This window comes from Chiloscyllium plagiosum, chromosome 2, assembly GCF_004010195.1.
Source record: "Chiloscyllium plagiosum isolate BGI_BamShark_2017 chromosome 2, ASM401019v2, whole genome shotgun sequence".
Classification (NCBI taxonomy): Eukaryota; Metazoa; Chordata; class Chondrichthyes; order Orectolobiformes; family Hemiscylliidae; genus Chiloscyllium; species Chiloscyllium plagiosum.
This window is the reverse complement of record NC_057711.1, coordinates 62499879-62521804: the sequence shown is the minus strand read 5'-3', so window position 1 is coordinate 62521804 and position 21926 is coordinate 62499879. Positions and strand designations below refer to the sequence as shown.

The window sequence follows — 21926 nt, the reverse complement described above, 5'->3', positions numbered from 1 at the left end:
ACCTCTCCGCCCCCACCCCAGTCTGACCTATCACCCTCACCTTGACCTCTTTCCACCTATCACATTTCCGACGCCCCTCCCCCAAGTCCCTCCTCCCTATCTTTTATCTTAGCCTGCTGGACAAACTTTCCTTATTTCTGAAGAAGGGCTTATTCACGAAACGTTGATTCTCCTGTTCCCTGGATGCTGCCTGACCTGCTGCGCTTTTCCAGCAACACATTTTCAGCTCTGATCTCCAGCATCTGCAGACCTCACTTTCTCCTCCTTATTATGTTAGAGTCTGTTATGACACACAACCCATTATTAGCCACTAACAGTCTCCATTAACAGCTACTGGAAATGTGTTGCTGGAAAAGCGCAGCCGGTCAGGCAGCATCCAGTGAACAGGAGAATCGACGTTTCGGGCATAAGCCCTTCTTCAGGCTTATGCCCGAAACATCGATTCTCCTGTTCCCTGGATGCTGCCTTTTCCAGCAACACATTTCCAGCTCTGATCTCCAGCATCTGCAGACCTCACTTTCTCCATTAACAGCTATTCAACCTCCTAGCCAGATCGTTATCCACTCCTTTGTCTGTCCAACTGTTCTCTCTCTTTTTGGGCTCTTTCCCCACCTATTGTTTACTACTTAACCCCTCTCCCTACCCTATCTTCTGCATAAAAAACGACATTTTCCTAGCTACTATCAGTTTTGAGGAAGAGTCACTGGATACCAACATTAACTGTGATTTCACTTCACAGATGCTGCCAGACCTGCTGTGTTTTTCAAGCAATTTCTGTTTTTGTTTCTGATTTAAAGCATCTCCAATACTTTCAGTTTTTATTGAGCAAGATAAACATATAATTGTCAGAAATGGAGCAACAGATAAAGTACTGCAACCTAGTGTTAAGAAGTTTGAAAGAGAACTTGCAGCAAGACAATCTGTATTGATATGCAAATTAAAAGACATGATTATGATGCTGATGTTGTTATATAGCTTTGATATGCATGAAAGTGAGACTGAAATATTGTGCAAGTAACGAGGTAGTGGAAGCATGTATTGCATGCATAACTTTCAAAGATAAATACAAAATAATGCATGAATACTTTGTTACCCACCAACAGATCCAACACCTGCAGCTCTGAACTGTCCCAGAATGAGTCCTTGCTCACTTTCAGCCAGTGCCAGCAGTAATTCATAGGCTTCTATGCACTGTTCACTGGGATACAAACACACCAAGTATACATGTGAGCAATCATATTTAAAATTATTCACTCAAAAAAAATTTACTGCCAATGAAGTATTACAGAAGTCACACAACACCAGATTATAGTCCAACAGGTTTATATGATATCAAAACTTGTGATTTCAAATAAAATTGTTGAACTATAATCTGATGTTGCAGGACTTCTGGCCTTACCCACCCCAGTCAATGACACCTCCACATAATGAATTATTTGTAAACCATTATTACTGTTGCTGTAGTGCACTAAATGACCAGTTCATGTGCACTGGTTATGTTTGATAAGCCAGCGTTGATCATTACTCCCCTTCTCTTCTTCCAGAGAAGTCATGAGATTGTTTATTTCCATACGAGAAGGAATACTGTATCTTGATTGGGTATCACACGTGGAAAACGCTAATCTGATAATGTGGCACTCCGATGGAATTACACAGAACTTTCAGCTTAGATGGCAGTGGAACTTGGACCAATAACTTTTGATTCAGGTGCAAGACTTTCAGAACCAAGCCAAGCAGATATTTCATAACATATATGCATAAGAAAGGCAGATCAAAAAGGAATAGAAGGATACAATAATTTTATTGGTTAATTTAACAAACCGCTAGAATGTTCTATGGAATAGCCAAAATTGATTCACTAATTCACAGGGAACACATTCAGAAAACAATGCATTCTAATTTCGATGGATTCCAATTCCAATTCCAAAGATGATTCATAGTTGACTTTAAACATTCACTGTTTTTCTCTCTTCACAGATAGTGCCAGACCTGCTGCGTTTCTCCATTACCTACTGTTTTTATTTCAGATCTCCAATATCTTCAACAGAATATTTTAAAACTGCTACGTTAAATAAGACATTTCAGATTTGTCACATACAATTCGCTGCAGTATGTGAAATATAGAGGTCTGCATATCTTCTGACTGTTCATTTCCTACTTAAGAACAAACAACATAACCATAGAATCAAAGAACTGCTAGAGCAGAAAAAGATGCCTGTTAGCCTGCTGGGTCTGTGCAAGAGCAACTCAGCTAGCTTCACACTCCCACTTTTTCCTTGTGGCCATATGGCTCTTTTCTCTTCAGGGAATATCCAATTCCCTTTTTTTTAAATCCACAACGGAGTCTGCCTTCACCAAATTCTTACCATGCACCTGAAATTTTTTTTCTTCATGTGGCTTTTGGTTCTTTTGTCAATCACTGTAAACCAGTATCTCAACCCTTCCAGCAACAGGGATGAGTTCTCATCTACTATTTCATTCCCTTCAGGAACTTGAAGGGTGTGTGTGTGTGTAAGGGTAAGAACCAAAGATTCAAATAAACAATTAAAAACAAAAACAGATACATTAGTGAAGCTAAAAGCATGAATAAAACTAGTTTCAGTACCTGTACTGTAGTGCAAGTCTTAACGCCGTGCTATTGGATTCATATTTACCAACTAGCATACTCATTCTTTCAGCATTGCTTTTGCACTCTTCCAGTGTTATAGTTAGGAGATCATTCTGAGATTTTAGATGCTCAATTCGACTACAGAAAAAAAAAAGACAAAAGCTAACTTTATAAATCAATTGAATCAATAAAATGTTTTAACAGAAACTGATAAGTTATGGAACTGTGAACAGAGGGTGTGACTGCAAATCACAACAACTTACGTTAAAAGCTTTTTAATGTAGTGAAATAACTGAAACAAACTTTACAGCACAGAAATAGGCCACTTGATCTGCCATGCCTGTATGGACTCTTTCAAAACGCTATTCAACAAATCATTCCCCCAAATGCTGCAAATTATTTTGCCTCTAAAACATGCCCAATTACCTTACAAAGGTTCATTAAGAACATAATTCCTGTCCTGTCATTCGTGCATTCCAGGCAACAAATCTGAAAAAAAGTTCTCAATTCCCCTCCAGATCTTTTATTTTAAAACCATGACAGTGGATAAGTGACCCACTTAACAGAGGAAACAACTTCGCCCAACCTACTCTTCAAATCCTGTCAAATTTGTGTAGTTCTATTTAATGTTCTCTTAACCTTCTCTGCTTTAAGGAAACCAATTCCGGTTTTTCCTGACTGAAAGTTGAATTCACTCATTCCTGACAGTAAATATCCACCATGTCCTCTTAAAACCTCAAGATATGGAGCCCAGATTTGCCCACAAATCCTTAGCTGAGGTTTGTAAATGTTTAACATGACTATCTTGTTCTCCTATTTACTGCCTAAGTACGCCATACAGTTTTTTTTTTAAACTGCCTTATTAACTTAGGGATGCCCATGGCTTATTGGCACTTTCATTGGACGAGTAACCCAAAGATCCAGTCTAACTTCCCTAGTTTCCCCAAAGTTCTAGGGGATGTGAGATCAGGTCTCTGTTTTATCCAGCTTTGTGTTTTAAAGACATCCAGCACCTCCTATGTATTATGATCATTTCTCAAGATATCACTATTATTCCTCCATGTTCTACACCTTCCACTTCCATATGCACGCAAAATACTCGTTCAATATCTCCCCCATCTCCTGTGGTTCCACACATAGGCAGCCTTGTTGATATTCTCTCCTACTTACCCTTTTGTCCTTGATTTACTTGTACAATCCCTTTGAATTCTCTTAACCCTATTTGCCAAAGCTATCTCATGTCCCCTTTTTGCCCTCCCGATTTCCCTCTTAAATATACTCCTACTGCCTTTATACTCTTCTAAGGATTCACTTGATCTCTGCTGTCTATACCTGTTATACACTTCCTTCTTACCCTTAACAAAAACCTCAATGTGTCTCATCATTCAGCATTCCTTCACCTACCAGCCTTGCCCTTCACCCTAACAGGAACATACTGTCTTTGGACTCTTGTTATTTCATTTTTGAAGGCTTCCTATTTTCCAGCCATCCCTTTGCTAGAAAAAGTCAGGCCACAAAAAATCTTTTGAAAGTTCTTGCCTAATGCCATCAAAATTGGCCTTGCTCCAATTTAGGACTTTTAGATCTGGTCTATCTTCTTCCATTACTATTTTAAAAAGGAATCATGGTCGCTGACCCAAATGTGCTCCCCACAATGAGACCTCAGTCACCTGCCTTATTTCCTAAGAAGAGGGCAAGTTTTGCAGCTTCTCTAATAGGTACATCCAAATACTGAATCAAAGAATTTTCTTGCACACTTAAATTCTTCTCCATCCAAACCTTTAACATTATGGCAGTCCTAGCTTATGTTGGAAAGTTAAAATCTCCCAGCATAACCACCCTATTATTCTTACAGATAACTGCGATCTCTTTACAAGTTTGTTTCTCAATTTCTCACTGATTGTTGAGGGGGGTGGGGTGGGGAGTCTATAGTATGATCCGAATAAGTTGATCATCCTTTTCTTATTTCTCAATTCCACCCAAATAAATTCCCTGGACGTATTCCCAGGAATATCCTCCCCAAGTACAATAATGTTATCCCTTATCAAATACACCACTCCCCCTCCTCTCTTGCCACCTCTTTATTAGATTACTTACAGCGTGGAAACAGGTCCCACACCAACCCTCCGAACAGCAACCCACCCAGACCCATTCCCCTACATCAGTAAGATTGACCATCGCACAATCCTTGTGGTGATAAAGTCCCACCTTCATACTGAACATTTCCATCATTTCATACCATACTGTTCCGAATGTGACAGATTTTGAACAGATCCGACACCTCAAAACTAGCAATGAGATGAGCTATCAGCATTGTATTCAGTTTGCAATCTCATAGCCCGGCATATCCCGTACTCTGCTATTACTACCAAGCCAGGGAATCAACCTTGGTTTAATGTCAACTACAAGAAGATATGTCAGGGCTAGGACTAGTCTTACCTAAAATTAAGTGTCAACCTGCTGAAACTACAGTACAGGATTACTTGCAAGCCAAGCAGCTTAAGCAGCATGCAAGGAGCGAGTTAATTGATACTATAACCAACAGTTCAAATTTAAGCTTTGTAGTCCTGCCATATATAGACATAAATGGTGTTGAGAGCTAAACAATCCACTGGCGAATGAGGCTTCTTAAACAATCCCCACCCACATCAGTGCAATAGACAAGACTGAAGTCTTTGCAAGAAATGCCAAGGAGGACATTTACTTCAGCCTCCTCAAGACCCCCAGTATCCCTTCAAGCAATTCGATTTACTCACACAATACTAAGAAATGGCTGAAGGCACTGGATACAGCAAAGACAAGGGCCCTGACAACATTCCAGCAACAGTACTGAAGATTGTTCTCCAGAACTAGCTACATTCCCAGCCAAGTCTTCCAGGGCTAGCACATACTGAAATCTATCCAGCAATGGAATGTCCTATGCACATAAAACAGGACAAATCCAATCTAGTAAACTACCCAATTAACCCCATCTCAAAACAGCAGCAAAGTGATGGAAGGGTGATTGACAGTGCTATCAGGTGGCAATTCTCAATACCACCAACTGCAAGCTCCCCTTCAAGGCACATACCATCCCGGTTTAGAACTATATCATGATTCCTTCACTACTACTAGGTAAAAATCTTGGAACTCCCTTCCAAACAACAGAGTGCACCTGCACCAGTTCAAGAAAGCACACTACCATCTATACGCTAATTGATGGTTGGCAATAAATGCATCACATGTCAGATATCAGCCAATTCAATTTACTCCCTTAGCCAAGCTTTTCCAGCACAATAATGAGACTGGCATCTACCTGGCAATGTGGAAAATTGCCCAGTCACCTCCTGCCCAATTTGGCTTTCAGTCTTCCCATTTGTCAATCAAGTAAATGATAACCTATTCCTAAACCTTTGTTAATAGGTGAACTTATTGATAGATATGCACTATTCACACTTCTTCCCACTACCACAAGAAAGCATGATGCAGGAGTGCCCAGATAATTAACAGCAAATATCATTTATGAAGCTGAAAGGGGGTCAGGGGAGTACCTTGCTATTTTGTGTTGCCACAACATTCTGTTTTATCAGCCATGTCACTGGCATTGCCTAACTAAAAATAATCATCTTCTCTGCCCCTCTTAAAACAAGTGTTATGAGAGCCTTACCTGTTTAACCTTTCAGTTTCCACTTCAAATTCACGGATCTTGCTTTCAGAAATAGCTGAACCATGAGAGTACAGAGTTTGAAAGATTTCTTGGATATTGGAGCAGTCTTGCAAAGAATGGGCTAGATGTTCTGCTACACTGCTGGACACCTGTGCAAGGGAGAACCAACACAATTTATGATATTTGTGAAGTAAGCCATTTCATGTTGATGTATGAAACCTTAATGAGAAGTAACAAGCATAGCCGACTGGTTGAACAGCAGCATCACTGAAGGTGAAGGGGAGTTACTGTAAAACACAGTCAAAAATTTCATTCCAAAATATGCATAAAACAAAAAATTTGAAAAAAAGTAATTATTAATTCCAACAATGTTTCATTAGTCACTGATACTGCTCCAGAAGTGAGTCTGATATCTGATGGCCATTACATTTCAAACCTGAAGCTCAGGATGCCCAAAATCCTCCTCCATGAAAACTTCTATGGAAGTTCCTCCCTAAACCTTGATTTCTGCATAACTTTTATTTGTTCATGAGAAGATGTCATCACTGACTGGATCAGCATTTATTGAACATCTCTAGTTGCCCTTGAGAAGTTGGTGATGAGCTGCCTTCTTGAACTGCTCTAGTCCATTTGGTTGGCCCACAACAGTGTTAGGGAGGAAGTTGCAAACTTTTGACCTTGCAACACTGAAGGAATGGCAATATATTTCTAAGTCAGAAGTGTAAGTGGCTTGAGGGCTACTTGCAGGTGGTGCTCCCATGTGTTTACTGCCATTGACCTTCGAGATGTTAGTGGGCATCAGTTTAGAAGGTGCTGAGGAATCTTGACGAATTTCTGCAATGCAACACACTGCTACTATTAGCCTCAAGTGGTCAACTATTAACATCATATGCAATACTTAAAAAAGTGTAATTTGTAATAATAAAGTTCAAGAAAGAAAGTTAACACATTCTTTCTTATCAAATTAAGTTGATTGTAAGAATTTCTTCAACTCAACCTCAACAAATAAGATTGCCTGTTTGAAATACTCTTTAGGTCTTTTAGATTCTATTAGACCTGTTTACTATTATTTTCTTATCATGCAGTAATCATTTAAGGCTGAAGATCCAGGAATGGAGAGTGGCACAATTCGGGCCAGTAAACACCAGAGAAGAACAAACATAAATGAAAGCAGAACCCACTGGTTTTCCAAGCAATTTTCTCTGACATAAACTTGGTGGTAAGATTCAAACACCTTTTATTACCTTCTCAAAGCTACAGTCTTGGTGGCTGGAGTGAAAACAGGATGGTCTAAGAGTTGCCAGGCTACAACAAGAAGTTTGCTCAGTATAAAAGGGAGGTTTAGCTGTTTCAACAAATGCTCAGAGCAAGGAAAATGTGTATTATTGATGCTGCAGTTTCCAAAAGACAGTTTCCAAGCAACTGTTTCCAAAAGACAGCAAATCTCTCCAACTACAGGACAATATTACCGTAACAGGACTTTTTTATTAAAAAAAAAGGTAACTTTTCCAGTATTTTCTCCTTTGCTAATTGTGGCGTCATTCACATTTCCTGCCACCTCCGGGAGGTGAGTTTCTTTATAAAAGCATGCACCAATCACTACATTGCTTTAAATAATCCTTACAATTTGGGAGAGAGCTGGTTCTTCCCAAAGGATGAATAGAGATTCTATTCTACGGCACTTTCAATCGCTGCACACAATATTTTAGCCGATCTAGAATATTTTTGTTTGCAGAACAGCACTGGAATTTTTCTACTAAGAGTTCAAATAAATGGATGCAGATCTGCACTTTCAAACAGTCAGGAACTATGAACATTACAAGCTATAAAAATATGATTTTATTTCTCTTCATCTGGCACTCAAAGAAATGCATGGTCAATTAGCACTTTGCCAGTGAATGGATTTCATTGGCTGAATTATGACATTACCAGATAATTCAAGACAATTAAGAATGGTTATCTCCAAGTTTTAAATACTTACTCCAATATTGCTGATCTCTGAACCCAGAACTGGCCGATCTGAAGAGGAAGATTCCGACCTTGTCTTTGACAGTTTTACTCGTTCTGCCACCTACCAATCAGGCATGACCGTCAGAATTAGTAATTGCCATGCACACATTTCAAAAACTGCCACGTTATGAAACTAATTAATTTATTAACATATTCAAATACACCTTTAAATTGAGACCCTTGCGGCATGGTAGTATCCCTACCTCTGAGCCAGTAGTTCCAGGTTCAAGATCTACCTGCTCCAGAGGTGTGTAATAACCTCTCTGAACAAATCATTTACAAAATACTTTTTAACACCTTTAAATCTACCCAAAAGCCTCTGAATAATGGGCAGGCTATCTCCATATTCCAAAGCATATCTACGTGCCTTTATATTCTAAAATACTCTCAAGAGGACGCAACTAAGATTTCCCAGCTAATTACTATCAGTTGTAGACCGATGGTGACTCACCTTCGCAATAGGGAAATCATTGCTGCTACTGCTGGTGCTGAGCTCACCAGTACTGGGATTCACTGGTCGATTGGCTGCAGTCAAACGATTTGGACTAACTGGGCCAGTTGCTTGTATGCTTTGTAAACGCGTCTGCAGCTCCCGAACCTGAATTAAATGGGACAGAAAAGGAAAACCCAATGCATGGTTAGTGATGTGTCATCACAGATTTAACGAAGTTATTTCAAAACAGCATAAATAAATAGGTGTTCAACTGTAATTCTTCAAAGGATAGTATACATTATTTAATGATTGCCACTTTATTTTGCAATTAGAATTAAAATTTGATTTTATTGTCTTGTGTACTCAAACAAGGCAGGGCGCAAGCTTAAAGGGTTTTTTTTTTCTGTGGGTTTGAACTTCGGAGGTGTAGTTGCACTGTGGGACTATTGAATCCTGTCAACACTTGCCTGCAGATTCAACAACAGCAATTTACAATCTCACCGGATTTTTAATGCCCAAGGCGCTTCACAGGAGCCTATTAAGAAGCCAAATGTAAAACTGGACCATATGAGGCCGATGTTGATAAAATGGTTTTAATGGGTGGCTTAAAAGAGAAAAGGAGCATAGGTGGCTGGAGAGATTTAGAGAGAAGGTTCCGGAGCTTAGGTTCTCGGTAAGGTAACAATGGTAAAATTATCAAATATTGAGGAGGCTCAAGAGGGGGAAAAAAGAGATATACACAGATCTTTTGAGAGTTTTGGGGCTGGAGAGGATTAAGGAGTTTGGGAGAGGTAGGCAGCAGATGGATTTGGAAATATATGAAAATTTTAATATCCTTGAGTTGATTGACTTCCAGTCACAGAATATCAGAGAGTCAGGCTCTTCAGCCCACCATTTCTATGCCAATCAAATACCAAACATTAATCCTACTTATTTGCACCTGATCAAGAGCCTATTATGCCCTAGTAATTTAAGAGCTCACCTAGATGCTTCTAAGTGTAGCAAGAGTACTTGACTCCACCACCTTCTCAGGTAGCGCAATCCATATTTTCTCAGATCACCTCAAAACCACTTACTCCTCACATTAAAATTGTGCCCTATGGTCTAATTTACATCTGTTATGGGGAAAAGATTCTCACATCTTACCCTGCCTCTACCTCTCAATTTTGTATAGGTTAATCAGATCCCCTCATCAGTCTTCCCTGCTCCATGGAAAACATACCCCAGCCAAACTAGTTTCTCATCATAATGGAGACTTTTCAACTCAGGTCAATATCCTGATTAATTTCTTCTGCACCCTTTCCAGTGCAATCACTTCCTTCTGACAATGTGGTGACCAGAAATGCACACAGCATTCCATCTGTGGCATAAGTCATAACAAGACTTACTTGCTCCACTATCGTACAGCTCATCTAATGAAAGCAAATATCAAATACACCTTTTACACCATTGTCTACCTGTGCTGATACCTTCTAGGATCCATGGATGCCACGATGGCTCAGTGGCTAGCACTGCTGCCTCACAGCACCAGGGACCCAGATTCTATTTCGGCTGTCTGTGAAGAGTTTGTATGTTATACAGTCATAGACATGTACAGCACAGAAACAGACCCTTCGATCCAACTCATCCATGCTGACCAGACATCCCAACCTAATCATCTCATTTGCCAGCACTTGGCGTATATACTTCGAAACCCTCCCTATTCATATACCCATCCAGACGCCTTTTGAATTTCCAATTGTACCAGCCTTCACCACTCCCTCTGGCGGCTCATTCCATTCACGCACCACCCTCTGCATGAAAAAGTTGCCCCTTAGGTCTCTTTTACATCTTTCCTCTCTCACCCAAAACCTATGCCCTCTAGTTCTGGACTCACCCATCCCAGGGAAAAGACTTTGTCTATTTATCCTATCCATGCCCCTAATGTTTTTATAAACTATTATGAGTCACCCCTCAGCCTTCGATGCTCCAGGGAAAACATCCCCAGCCTGTTCAGCCTCTCCCTATAGCGAAATTCTTCTAACCTCGGCAATATCCTAGTAAATCTCTTCTGAACCCTTTCAAGTTTCACAACATCCTTCCCACAGCAAGGGGACCAGAATTGTACACAATTTTCCAACAGCAGAGGAACCAAAGTCCTGTACAGCCACAGCATGACGTCCCAATTCTTATACTCAATGGTCTGACCAATAAAGAAAAGCATACAAAACGCCTTCTTCACTATTCCATCTGCCTGTGACTCCACTTTCAAGGAGCTATGAACCTGCATTCCAAGGTCTCTTTGTTCAGCAACACTCCTGACGATCTTACCATTAAGTGCATAAGTCCTGTAAGATTTGCTTTCCCAAAATGCACCACCTCATATTTAAATTATCTAAATTAAACTCCATCTGCCACTCCTCAGCCGATTAGCCCATCTGGTCAAGATCGTGTTATAATGAAGGTAACCTTCGCTGTCCAATACACCTCCAATTTTGGTGTCATCTGCAAACTTACTAACTATAACTCCTGTGTTCACATCCAAATCATCTATCTATATGATGACCCAGAACGATCCTTATGGCACTTCACTGGTCACAGGCCTCCAGTCTGAAAAAACAATCCTCCACCACCAGTCTTCTACCTATGAGCTAGTTCTGTATCCAAATGGCTAGTTCTCCCTCCATTCTGAGATTTAACCTTGTTAACGAGTCTTCCATGGGGAACCTTGTCGAACACCTTACTGAAGTTCATATAGATCACAACTACCACTCTGCCCTCCTCAATCTTCTTTGTTACTTCTTCAAAAAACTCAATCAAGTTTGAGACATGATTTCCCAAGCTCAAAGCCATGTTGACAATCCCTGGTCTTTCCAAATGCACGTATATCCTGTCCCTCAGGATTCCCTCCAACAACTTACCCACCAATGATGTCAGGCAGTTCCCTGGCTTGTCCTTACCACCTTTCTTAAATAATGGTACCACGTTAGCCAATCTCCAGTCTTCTGGCACCTCACCTGTGACTTTTGATGATACAAATATCTCAGCAATGGGCCCAGCAATCATTTCCCTAGCTTCCCACATAGTTCTAGGGTACACCTGATCAGGTCCTGGGGATTTATCTACCTTTATGCATTTCAAAACACCCAGCACTTCCTCCTCTGTAATATGGACAGTTTTCAAGATGTCAGCATCTATTTCCCTACATTCTATGTCTTCCAGTTCTTCTCCACAAATACTCATTCAGTATCTCCCCCATCTCCTGCGGCTCCACACAAAGGCCCCCTTGCTGATCTTTGAGGGGCCCTATTTGCTCCCTAGTTACCCTTTTGTCCTTAATGTATTTGTAACAAGCCTTTGAATTCTCTTATTTGCCAAAGCTATCTCATGTTCCCTTTTTGCCCTCCTGAATTCCCTCTTAAGTATACTCCTACTTCCTTTATATTCTAAGGATTCTCTCAATTTTTCCTGTCGATACCTGACATATGCTTCCTTCTTTTTCTTAACCAAACCCTCAATTTCTCTAGTCATTCAGCATTCCCTATATCTCCCAGCCTTTCCTTGCATCCTAACTGGAATATACTTTCTCTGGATTCTCGTTATCTCATTTCTGAAGGCTTCCCATTTTCCAGTCGTCCCTTTATCTGTGAACATCTGCACCCAATCAGCTTTTGAACGTTCTTGCTTAATACTGTCAAAATTAGCCTTCCTCCAATTTAGAACTTCAACTTTTAGGTCTATCCTTTTCTATCACCATTCTAAAACTAAGAGAGTTCTGGTCGCTAGCCCCAAAGTGCTCCAACTCCCCAATACCTCAGTCACCTGCCCTGCCTTATTTCCCAAAAATAAGTCAAGTTTTGCACCTTCTCTAGTAAGTACATCCACATATTGAATCAGAAAATTTTCTTGTACACTCTTAACAAATTCCTCTCCATCTGAACCCTTAACACTATGGCAGTCCCAGTCTATGTTTGGAAAGTTAAAATCCCCTACCAAAACCACCCTATTATTCTTGCAGATAGCCAAGATCTCCTTACAAGTTTGTTTCTCAATTTCCCGCTGACTATTAAGGAGTGTATAATACAATCCCAATAAGGTGATCATCCTTTTCTTATTTCTCAGTTCCACCCAAATAGCTTCCCTGGATGTATGTGTGGGAATATCCTGCCTCAGTACAGCTGTAATGCTAACCCTTATCAAAACGTTACTCCCCCTCCTCTCTTGCCTCCCTTTCTACCTTTCCCAAAGTGTTCGTATCCTGGAACATTAAGCTGCCAATCCTGTCCATCCCTGTGCCATATCTCTGTAATTGCTCTGATATCCCAGTCCCATGTTCCTAGCCATGCCGAGCTCATTTGCCTTCCCGGTTAGGCTTCTTGCATCGAAATAAATGCAGTTTAAGTTATCAGTCCTACCCTGTTCTCGGCTTTGTTCCTGCCTGCCCTGACTGTTTGACACGTTTCTATTCTCAACTGTACCAGTCTCAGATTGATCTGTTTCCTCAGTATCTCCCTGGATTGTCTCCTCCTCCTTTCCAACACCCCCCCCCCCACCCCCCCATTAGCTTAAATCCTATCCAGCAGCTCTTGCAAATCTCCCTGCCTGTATGTTAGTCCTCTTCCAATTCAGGTGCAATCCATCCTTCTTGTACAGGTTACTTCTACTCCAGAAGAGATTCTAATAATCCAAAAATGTGAATCCTTCTCCCATACACCTACGCTTCAGTTCTAGTCTCCTATTCTTACCCTCACTAGCTCGTAGCACTGGGAGTAATCCAGATAATAATACCCTCGAGGACCTCCTTTTTAAATTTCTGCCTAACTTTTTATATTCTCCCCTCAGAATCTCATGTCGTTGGTACCAATGTGCACAATGACCTCCTGCTGGTCCCTCTCCCCTTTGAGAATATTTTGCACCCTCTCTGAGACATCCTTGATCCTGGCACCAGGAAAGCAATATGTCATTCTGATTTTTCACTGTTGGCAGCAGAAACATCTGTCTGTGCCCCTGACTAGAGTGTCCCCAAACACAACCGATTGCTTGGAACCAGATGTACCCTCATTACATCAGATCCAGTCTCAATACCAGAAACTTGGCTGTTTGTGCTACATTCTCTTGAAAGTTCATCACCTCCTACATTTTCCAAACCAGCATACTAGTTTGAAATGGGGATAGCCATAGAAGACCCCTGTACTACCTGCCTACCTCTCCTACCTTTCTTGGAGTTAACCCATCTCCCTGACCGTATCTGCAGCTTTTCTCCCTTCTTATAACTGGCCTCCATCACACCCCCTAGTTCTTATAAATTCCTCATTACCTCCAACTGTCACTCCAACCAATCCATTCCATCTGACAGGATTCGCACCCAATGACATTTATTGCAGATATAATCCTCAGTAACCCTTAAACTCTCCTGAAACTCCCACATCCAACAAGAGGAGCATATCACTCTACTAAAGACAATTTTGCTCCTTCCAATCTAAATAGCACGGTCTTATTGCTTTACAAAACACTGCTTCAAGCTAACTTAATACTTATGGCTTATTATTTTTGAAACTTAATCAAGGGACAGATCCCAATAATAACATTCAACAAGAGAGAACCCACTCTACTCACTATTGTAGATTTACAGCATGGCTATATTTAAAAACTATTTACTCGTCTGTTCCTCTCCCAAACAGGTTCTTCAAAGATGAGTTGTGAATTTTGCTGCTTGTCAAGCTTTCCTAGACACACACTGATGTCCAGCGATACATGAATTCAAACAGCAAAGGCAGTAACCATGCAGATTCACTGCTGTGTCAGTTAGCAGCATGGTTTTCTTTCTCTCTCTCCCTTACAGACCATGCACTCGCTGCAATTGTCTGTCTTTCTCCTTTTAAAAGTGCTGTTGTTTTGATGTTTTTTCCCTGGAATTCAAGGAAATCACCTCCGATACCAAAAATACCTCAAAAAAGGAGCAGACTGTTACGGCCAGAAATTTTTCCCATCCTCCATTTTGGATTACCCTAAATCCTTCCCTCTCCCCATGTCTATGTGAATTTCCTCTAGGTGTTCTGGTTTCCTCCCAGATTCCAAAGTTGTGCGGGGCAGGGGGGGATTGGCCATGCTAAATTGCCCATAGTATCCAGGGATATGCAGGCTAGGTGAATTTGCTCTGGGAAATGCAGGGTTATAAGGGTAGAGGAGTGGTTCTGGGTGGGATGCTCTTCAGAAGATCCACACTGTACAGATGCTATAATTCAATGATTTGTACACCAAGGTCCTTTTGTTCCTCCCTGTGGAGGACTTATTAGACCTCCCAAAATGTATCAACTTAATTTATTTCTGGTAAATGCAAGCTGCAATTGCTCAGGTCAATACCAGATTGTAACCTTATGCTACAATCAATACCATCACCAATTTTCATGTTATAAAATGACTGATTATACTTCAGTATTCACATCCAAGTTATTAATGTACAGAACAAACAGCAAGGGTTTCAACACCGTGGTACATCACTGGTCACAGGCTTCCAATCACAAAAGTAACCCTCCACCACCACCCTTTGCCTCCGATTTGAAAACCAATTTTAGATGCCAGTTTACCAACTTGCCTTGGATCCCATGGACATTTTTTTGGGCTCTTACCTTTTGGACCAGCTTTTTATGTGGAACTTGTCAAAAACTTTATTAAAGTCTATGTAAACTCCATCAACTACATTACACTCAATCTTTTTGTTACTTTTTCAAAAAATGCAATTGAATTAGTCAGGCAGGCTTTACTTGTAATAAATCCATACTGATTATCCCTGATCAATCCCTGTTTTTCCAAATTTTGATTAATTCTGTCCCTCAGAATTTGTTCCAATAATTTTCCGACACTTGACCTTAGACTAACTGGTCTGCAATTACCTGACCTTTGTCTGATGCCCTTAATGAAAAAAAAAGAACATTAGCTCTCCTCCAATCATTTAGCACTTACCTGTAGTCGACAAGCTTTTAAATATCTCCACCAAGGCCAAGCAGTTTCTCCCTTTACTTCCCATAGCAGCGTGGAATATTTCTCAGAAGGTCCTGGAGATTTATGTACCTTTTTGCCTGCTAAAACACCTGATGCCTCCTTCATATTAATGTTAATATATTCTAGAATCTCACATTCACAGCTGAAATCTGCAGCTACAATGTCTTTCTCTTCTGCAAAAACAGGGAAGGAATGTTCACTTAAGGCCTCACCACATTCTCTGGCTCCATGTATAGGTTGCCCCTATGGTCTCTAATAAATCCCACTCTTTCCCAGTAATCCTCTTACTCTTAACGTACTTGTAAAATGCCTTGGGACTTTACTTCATCTCATCTGCCAAAGATATTTTATGGCCCTTCTCTGTTCTCCTAATTCCTTTTTAAGTACCTCTCCCACACACTATATTTCTGAAGCACTTCCCCTGTTTTAATGCACGATACTTTACATTGGTAAAGAAAAAGGAAGTAACCTATCACTTGCTATCCCTTGACATCCAAGGTTCCCTGGACTTGCTGGCCTTACTCTTCACTCTTAGGGGAACACAACAGCCCTGAATTCTCACTGTATTACTTTTAAAAGACTCCCACTTTCCAAATGTGGACTTACCTGCAAGTAGCTGCTCCCAGTCTGTTTGTCTGTTCCTGTCTAATGATATTGAAATTGGACTCCCCCAAGTTAAGACACTTAACTTCTACACTATCCTTATCCCTTTCCATAATGACTTTGAAACTTAAGAGTCATAGTCGCTACCCACCAAAACTTCAACTGCTTGACTGGCTTAACTTCTTGGATTTGGTCTAGCACTGCTCAATGTCTATTAGGACTACCTACATAGCATCTCCTGGATGCACTTAAATCCATCCAGTTTAATCCTTTCACACCAAGGCGATCCCAGTTAACGTTTGCAAAGTTGATACCCCCTAACAACTATAACCCTATTTCTCTCACAGCTGTGTGATTTGCCTACATATCTGCCCCTCTATCTCCCACTGATGTTGGGAGGCCTACAGTATAATTACAGCAAAGTAACTGTCCCTTTTTGATCTCACATGAGACAGTGTGGGTAGACCTTAGAAACTAAAAACAGGCTATGTGGGTAGGGTTTAAAAACCTAAAAGGGACAAAATAAATGTGACGTCTTGCAACAGGAATATCGAGAGTTTGAGAGTATAGTGGGCGGCACGGTGGCACAGTGGTTAGCACTGCTGCCTCACAGCGCCAGAGACCCAGGTTCAATTCCCGACTCAGGTGACTGACTGTGTAGAGTTTGCACATTCTCCCCGTGTCTACGTGGGTTTCCTCCGGGTGCTCCGGTTTCCTCCCATAGTCACAAAGATGTGCGGGTCAGGTGAATTGGCCATGCTAAATTGCCCGTAGTGTTAAGTTAAAGGGGTAAATGTAGGAGTATGGGTGGGTTGCACTTCGGCGGGTCGGTGTGGACTTGTTGGGCCGAAGGGCCTGTTTCCACACTGTAAGTAATCTAATCTAATCTAATCTGTAAGTAATCTAATCTAATTAAAGAGGAAGACTATTAAGTTTAAGTTGTTTGGATTACATTAATAGTCTTCCTCTTTAATCTACTCCCAAACACTTGATGTTTCTGTTGCAGGACCTCACTTGTTTATTAGCCCATGTTGTTGAAACTGACATGCACTGCAACTGCTAGCTGTTCATTCTATCCCTTCACAATGCCCTGCAGCTGCTCAGAGACATCCCCAGCCTGGCATCAAGGAGGCAACTTACCATTCAACAGACAAAAACAGAAATTGCAGAAACAAAGCTGAAGGAGAACCTAAAACGTTAACTCTGTTTTCTCTCTACAGATACTACCATACATGCTGAGTTTTTCCAGCAACTTCTGTTTTTGTTTCTGATTTTCAGCATCTGCAGTTCTTTTCATTTGTTGTATACCATTCGAAAGTCTCATTTGTTGCCACCGAACGGTCTGTCAGTTCCCTAACAACTGAGTCCCCTATCATTAAAGCTCTTGTAGTCTTTTTGCTCTTCTGCTGTGCAGCTGACCAAACCATGTTGCCATAAACTTCGCTGTTGCAGCTTTCCCAGAGGGCTAAAACCAGCCCCCAAACCCCCAACAGTATCCAACATAATATATCTGTTTGAGAGCAGGGTGGTCAAAGTGGACTGCTGTACTACCTGCCTTGGCTTACCTGTAGGTCACCTAAAACTTTTCTGCCTGTATTACCCTTGCTTGTGGTGTGGCTAACTCACTAAACTCGCTTTCCATCATATCTTCAGCATCATAGATGCTCCACTGACAGTCCATCCATACCTGCGCAATCAGGAGCTGAACACAATTCCTGCATGCAGGGTCCGCATGGACATTGGCAGTGTTCCGGATTTCCCACATATTGCAGGAGAAGCATTTCATAGGGCTGAGTTCTCCTACCATTGTGATCCTTAACAATTATAAGTGATTTAATAGGAACCAATTACTCAATCTTACCTACTAATCTCACACTCTCACACCATCCTAACAAATTACAAATGTCAAGTAAAGAACTGACACACTGCCTCCCTCCTAAAGCTAGTACCTAAGCAACCAATCCTCTTTCACATTATGAACCTTGGTATAGCTACAGGAGCTGTGTCCCTGGATTCAGCGACGATTCCACCTGCTCCTCTCCCGCTGCTGCTCTGACTGAGCTTGACTTGGGCCTCAGGCCTTTATCTGCAAGCTGCACGGTCACTGCTCACCGTCAGATATGCTCCTCTTTGCTCCTCTCCCACAGGTGCCCCAACTGAGTTCCAATTTGGAGCCAGCCTACATCAGTGAGCCAAGGGATGATCAGCAAGCTGAATTGGCATGAATAAGTCTAGAGCTTTGGACAAACTTAAGAGGGCAATGCATGAGAGGACAGTTAAGAGTGCACTGAATTTCTTAAGTACAGAGGTGAAAGTGAATGGATGAGGAATGATGATTGTGGCAGGACAAAGTTGTGTGATATCACAAAGATGAAAATAGAGGCTTTTAAATGACAGCATGGATACATGGTCACAAGCTCAACTCAGAGTCAAATGCTTCCAAAAGTTTGTTAAGTCTGGTTCAGTCTCAGACATTTGAGAGAAGTGCACAATATGGGTAGCCAGTTAATTGAGATCGAAGCTGGACCCAAAGACAATGGCTTCAATCTTCCCAATGTTTAACTGGATGAAATTGCTGTTCAGACATACAACCTAATACTTCAGCATCAGAAATGGAGTCAGCAGAGGTGGTGAAGAAGTGGGAAGAGAAGCCATTGAAAAAACTATCCAGTGACATAGAAGAAAAAGAATGCAATGCTACCCAGCCAACAATTGTGGAGATATGTTGATTTTGATGTGGCCAGCCATATCAAAGATTACAAATGGATTTTTTTTTGTCAATCTTGCATAAGATGACACTTGCAACCTTGATGACATCAATTTCAAAAATGGAATCCAGAAATCTGACTGGAGGGAGTTAGACATGGAGTTGCATGAAAGATGAGAATGGATGCTGTGAGCAACAACACATTTAAAGGGCAAAGATAATGAGGTCAAGTGTTTGCTCATTCAAGAGGGGTGATGACATCAGACAAAGCAGGATGTTGCCTTAAGTGAGAGAACTGTTAACAGTGTCAGCTAACATAGGGAGGAAAACATCTGGGTGAGATTGGCAAATGGTTCTCAGGATCTTGCTTCACAAAGGTCTTATTTAGTTGTCCACTTCCTGGTAAGTAGTTGAAATGTGCAGAGGAGATATGAAGTTTATATTTTCAAGTTTCTAAGAGAAGCTCCAAGCTGTTTAGTACTTTCATAATCCTAACACAGCATTGTAGCCACATGGACTGTAGCAGTTCAAGACTACAGCTCACCACTATCGCCTCAAGAAAGGAACAGGCAAACAAATACAGAGCAACCTCGATTATCCAGCATTCGATTATTCAAATATCGGATTATCCAGCAAGATCACTAGGTCCCGATGCTCGGCTAAACAATGCTACCCGGCATTTGATTATCTGGAATTCGATTAACCGAGCAAAATACTCATCGCCTGTGTCCTTTACATAATCAAGGTTCCTCTGTAGAGAACAATGATGTTCACTTGCCCTGAAGGATGAGACAATGTACTGCCAGTATTGCATTATTTAAATGAGTCACTGGAGCAATGCTGCACAAGATAGATTCAGATATCTGGCATTTCCAAAGGCAAACCTGCAAATAAATGGCATTTTTTCACAGAAGTGGGGGAAGGGCATGAGGCAATGGGAGAGTCAAGTGTGTCTGAAATTGGCAATGCAACCAAATGCAGGACAGATCGTCAGATACACATACAAAATTTACAGAAGGAATAGTTGTTACCCTACTCAGAGACTACAATAACCGGAATGAATCATCATAAACCATAGAAAGAGATAAAATAATTTACAACAAACAGTATGAAGAATATTTTTAAAAGTTAAGCTTCAACCATTAACTTACATCTTTTTGAAATAATTATACATTCAAGAGCATTAGGCACAACCTTTTCCCCAAAAAACTTAAAGAATTAGAAATCCATTCAGTTAGAGTTTGGTTAAAAAGTACTTTTAGATTAATCAAGCCAGCAAGAAACATCTATCTGGTCTGGCCTACATATGACATTCAAACAGAGGGCAATAAATATCCGCACCATGGTGACTGCTGGTCTTCAATTCAATCTGATTTTCTTAACAATTGATATCAATATAAAAGACATTTGTTTAGGGCATAAAATAGGAGCCTTGCTCACTGTCACATCATCACAGGTATGTAAATTACTGTCAATTTCTGATATATCTGATATTCATCTGAATCATCCAAAATTCAGGAGGAGTTGGGAAAAAGGAAACAAATAGATCAGCAAGAAAATCCAGGAATAAAAAACAACAAACAAATAAAAATAATTGAAAAACAAAATGAAAAAAATGGAATTCACTAGTATAAATGAGAAATAACTGTAATAACAATGGCCAACATGAATTTAAAGTATTTAGATGAACAGAAGATTTGGAATGTTAATACTGGTCTTGTACATTGTGCAATGTGTGTGTTATTTAGCATTGAGACTTTTGGAAAGTCTAGTAAATGTTTCACGTTATATGAAAGTTTATATTTTACTTGTTCAGCCTATTGTAAACTTGTTGCAGAGCAGATATACTTACCCTCCTTCGCAAACGGTCCCTTTCTTCACGAATAGCATTCATTGTAGCCTTTGTCCTGTTTAGGTCATCCTCTTTGCTACACAGCATTGCCGTGAGGCTTTCGTTTTCTTCCCGAAGAGCTGCTAACTCCTTCTCCCATCGAGATCTCTCTTCAGCAAGGGTTGGATAGAAGCCACGCCCCAATACTCCCTCAATTTCCTCCACAGTCTGTTAATAATGTTACATAAGTGCAAATGAAATGTACTTCATTATTATTGTGTGGCAGTTTTAGTGTTTGCAAATTTTTTTCAAGTAACTAGGTCAAAACCAAATTTATTTGGTGGATCAGGATCAAAGCTGACCAGGGGAAATCTCCTTCAATGGATCTTTCAAACCCATCTGCAGATCAGTTTAACTCAATCAGATAGGACAATATTTCTGGCGATTCACTGATACCTTATAAAGGCACAGATGTCAGTAAAGGTTACATCCTCAGGCCCTGAGGTGAAGGGAAGATACTGCCAGAAAGTCAAGCAGTGAACAATTCTAATATTAATCTATGAACAGACAGAAAAATATATACCATGAATCTAGCCTACCCAAGACTCCGCTAACTTCTGAAAACATTTTAAAAACTCAATATTTTATTACATTTTTCGCGAAATTCTCAAAACTGTTGTGGCAGAATGAATTCATTACATGCAGAAATTTGTCTCATTGTGTTTGAGATGGTTTTTGTGATATTAGCCAATGGGACTGAATGACCAATCAATTTTCTTTTCATAATACTGGCTGATAAAGGCACGTTTGCTGCACATCCAAAAGATGGATCTTTGGCATAATTACAGAACCATCACAGGGATACACACTAACAAAATTTACATGCCCAGATATTTATAATGGTACTATAGAGGCAAGAGGGTTTTTTTATAAAAAAAGGATATCGCATACCAAGAACACCAAGACCACGTGTGATCAATATGAGGAGCTGTCTCAATGCCTACTGTGGTCTACAAGGTACACTAGAGTGCACAGGTGTCTGATATAAAGCAAACATTTCAAACATCACCCTTACCTTCCATACCCATGTAGGAATGGTTTGTTCTG

At 40.6% G+C, this 21926-nt stretch overlaps 1 protein-coding gene across 3 annotated transcripts in view; it reads right to left on the bottom strand.

Moving 5' to 3' along the window:
* mcc (MCC regulator of WNT signaling pathway) overlaps positions 1-21926 on the bottom strand; it is a 193863-nt gene that overhangs the window by 59562 nt on the left and 112375 nt on the right. For all 3 annotated transcript variants that reach the window (XM_043710801.1, XM_043710810.1, XM_043710820.1), the window contains 6 exons: positions 20841-21047; positions 8716-8862; positions 8236-8325; positions 6255-6403; positions 2606-2746; positions 1098-1198 (listed from right to left, as the gene is read on the bottom strand). In XM_043710801.1, the coding sequence (XP_043566736.1) occupies positions 1098-1198; positions 2606-2746; positions 6255-6403; positions 8236-8325; positions 8716-8862; positions 20841-21047 (835 nt within the window). The remainder of the gene's footprint in view (positions 1-1097; positions 1199-2605; positions 2747-6254; positions 6404-8235; positions 8326-8715; positions 8863-20840; positions 21048-21926) is intronic.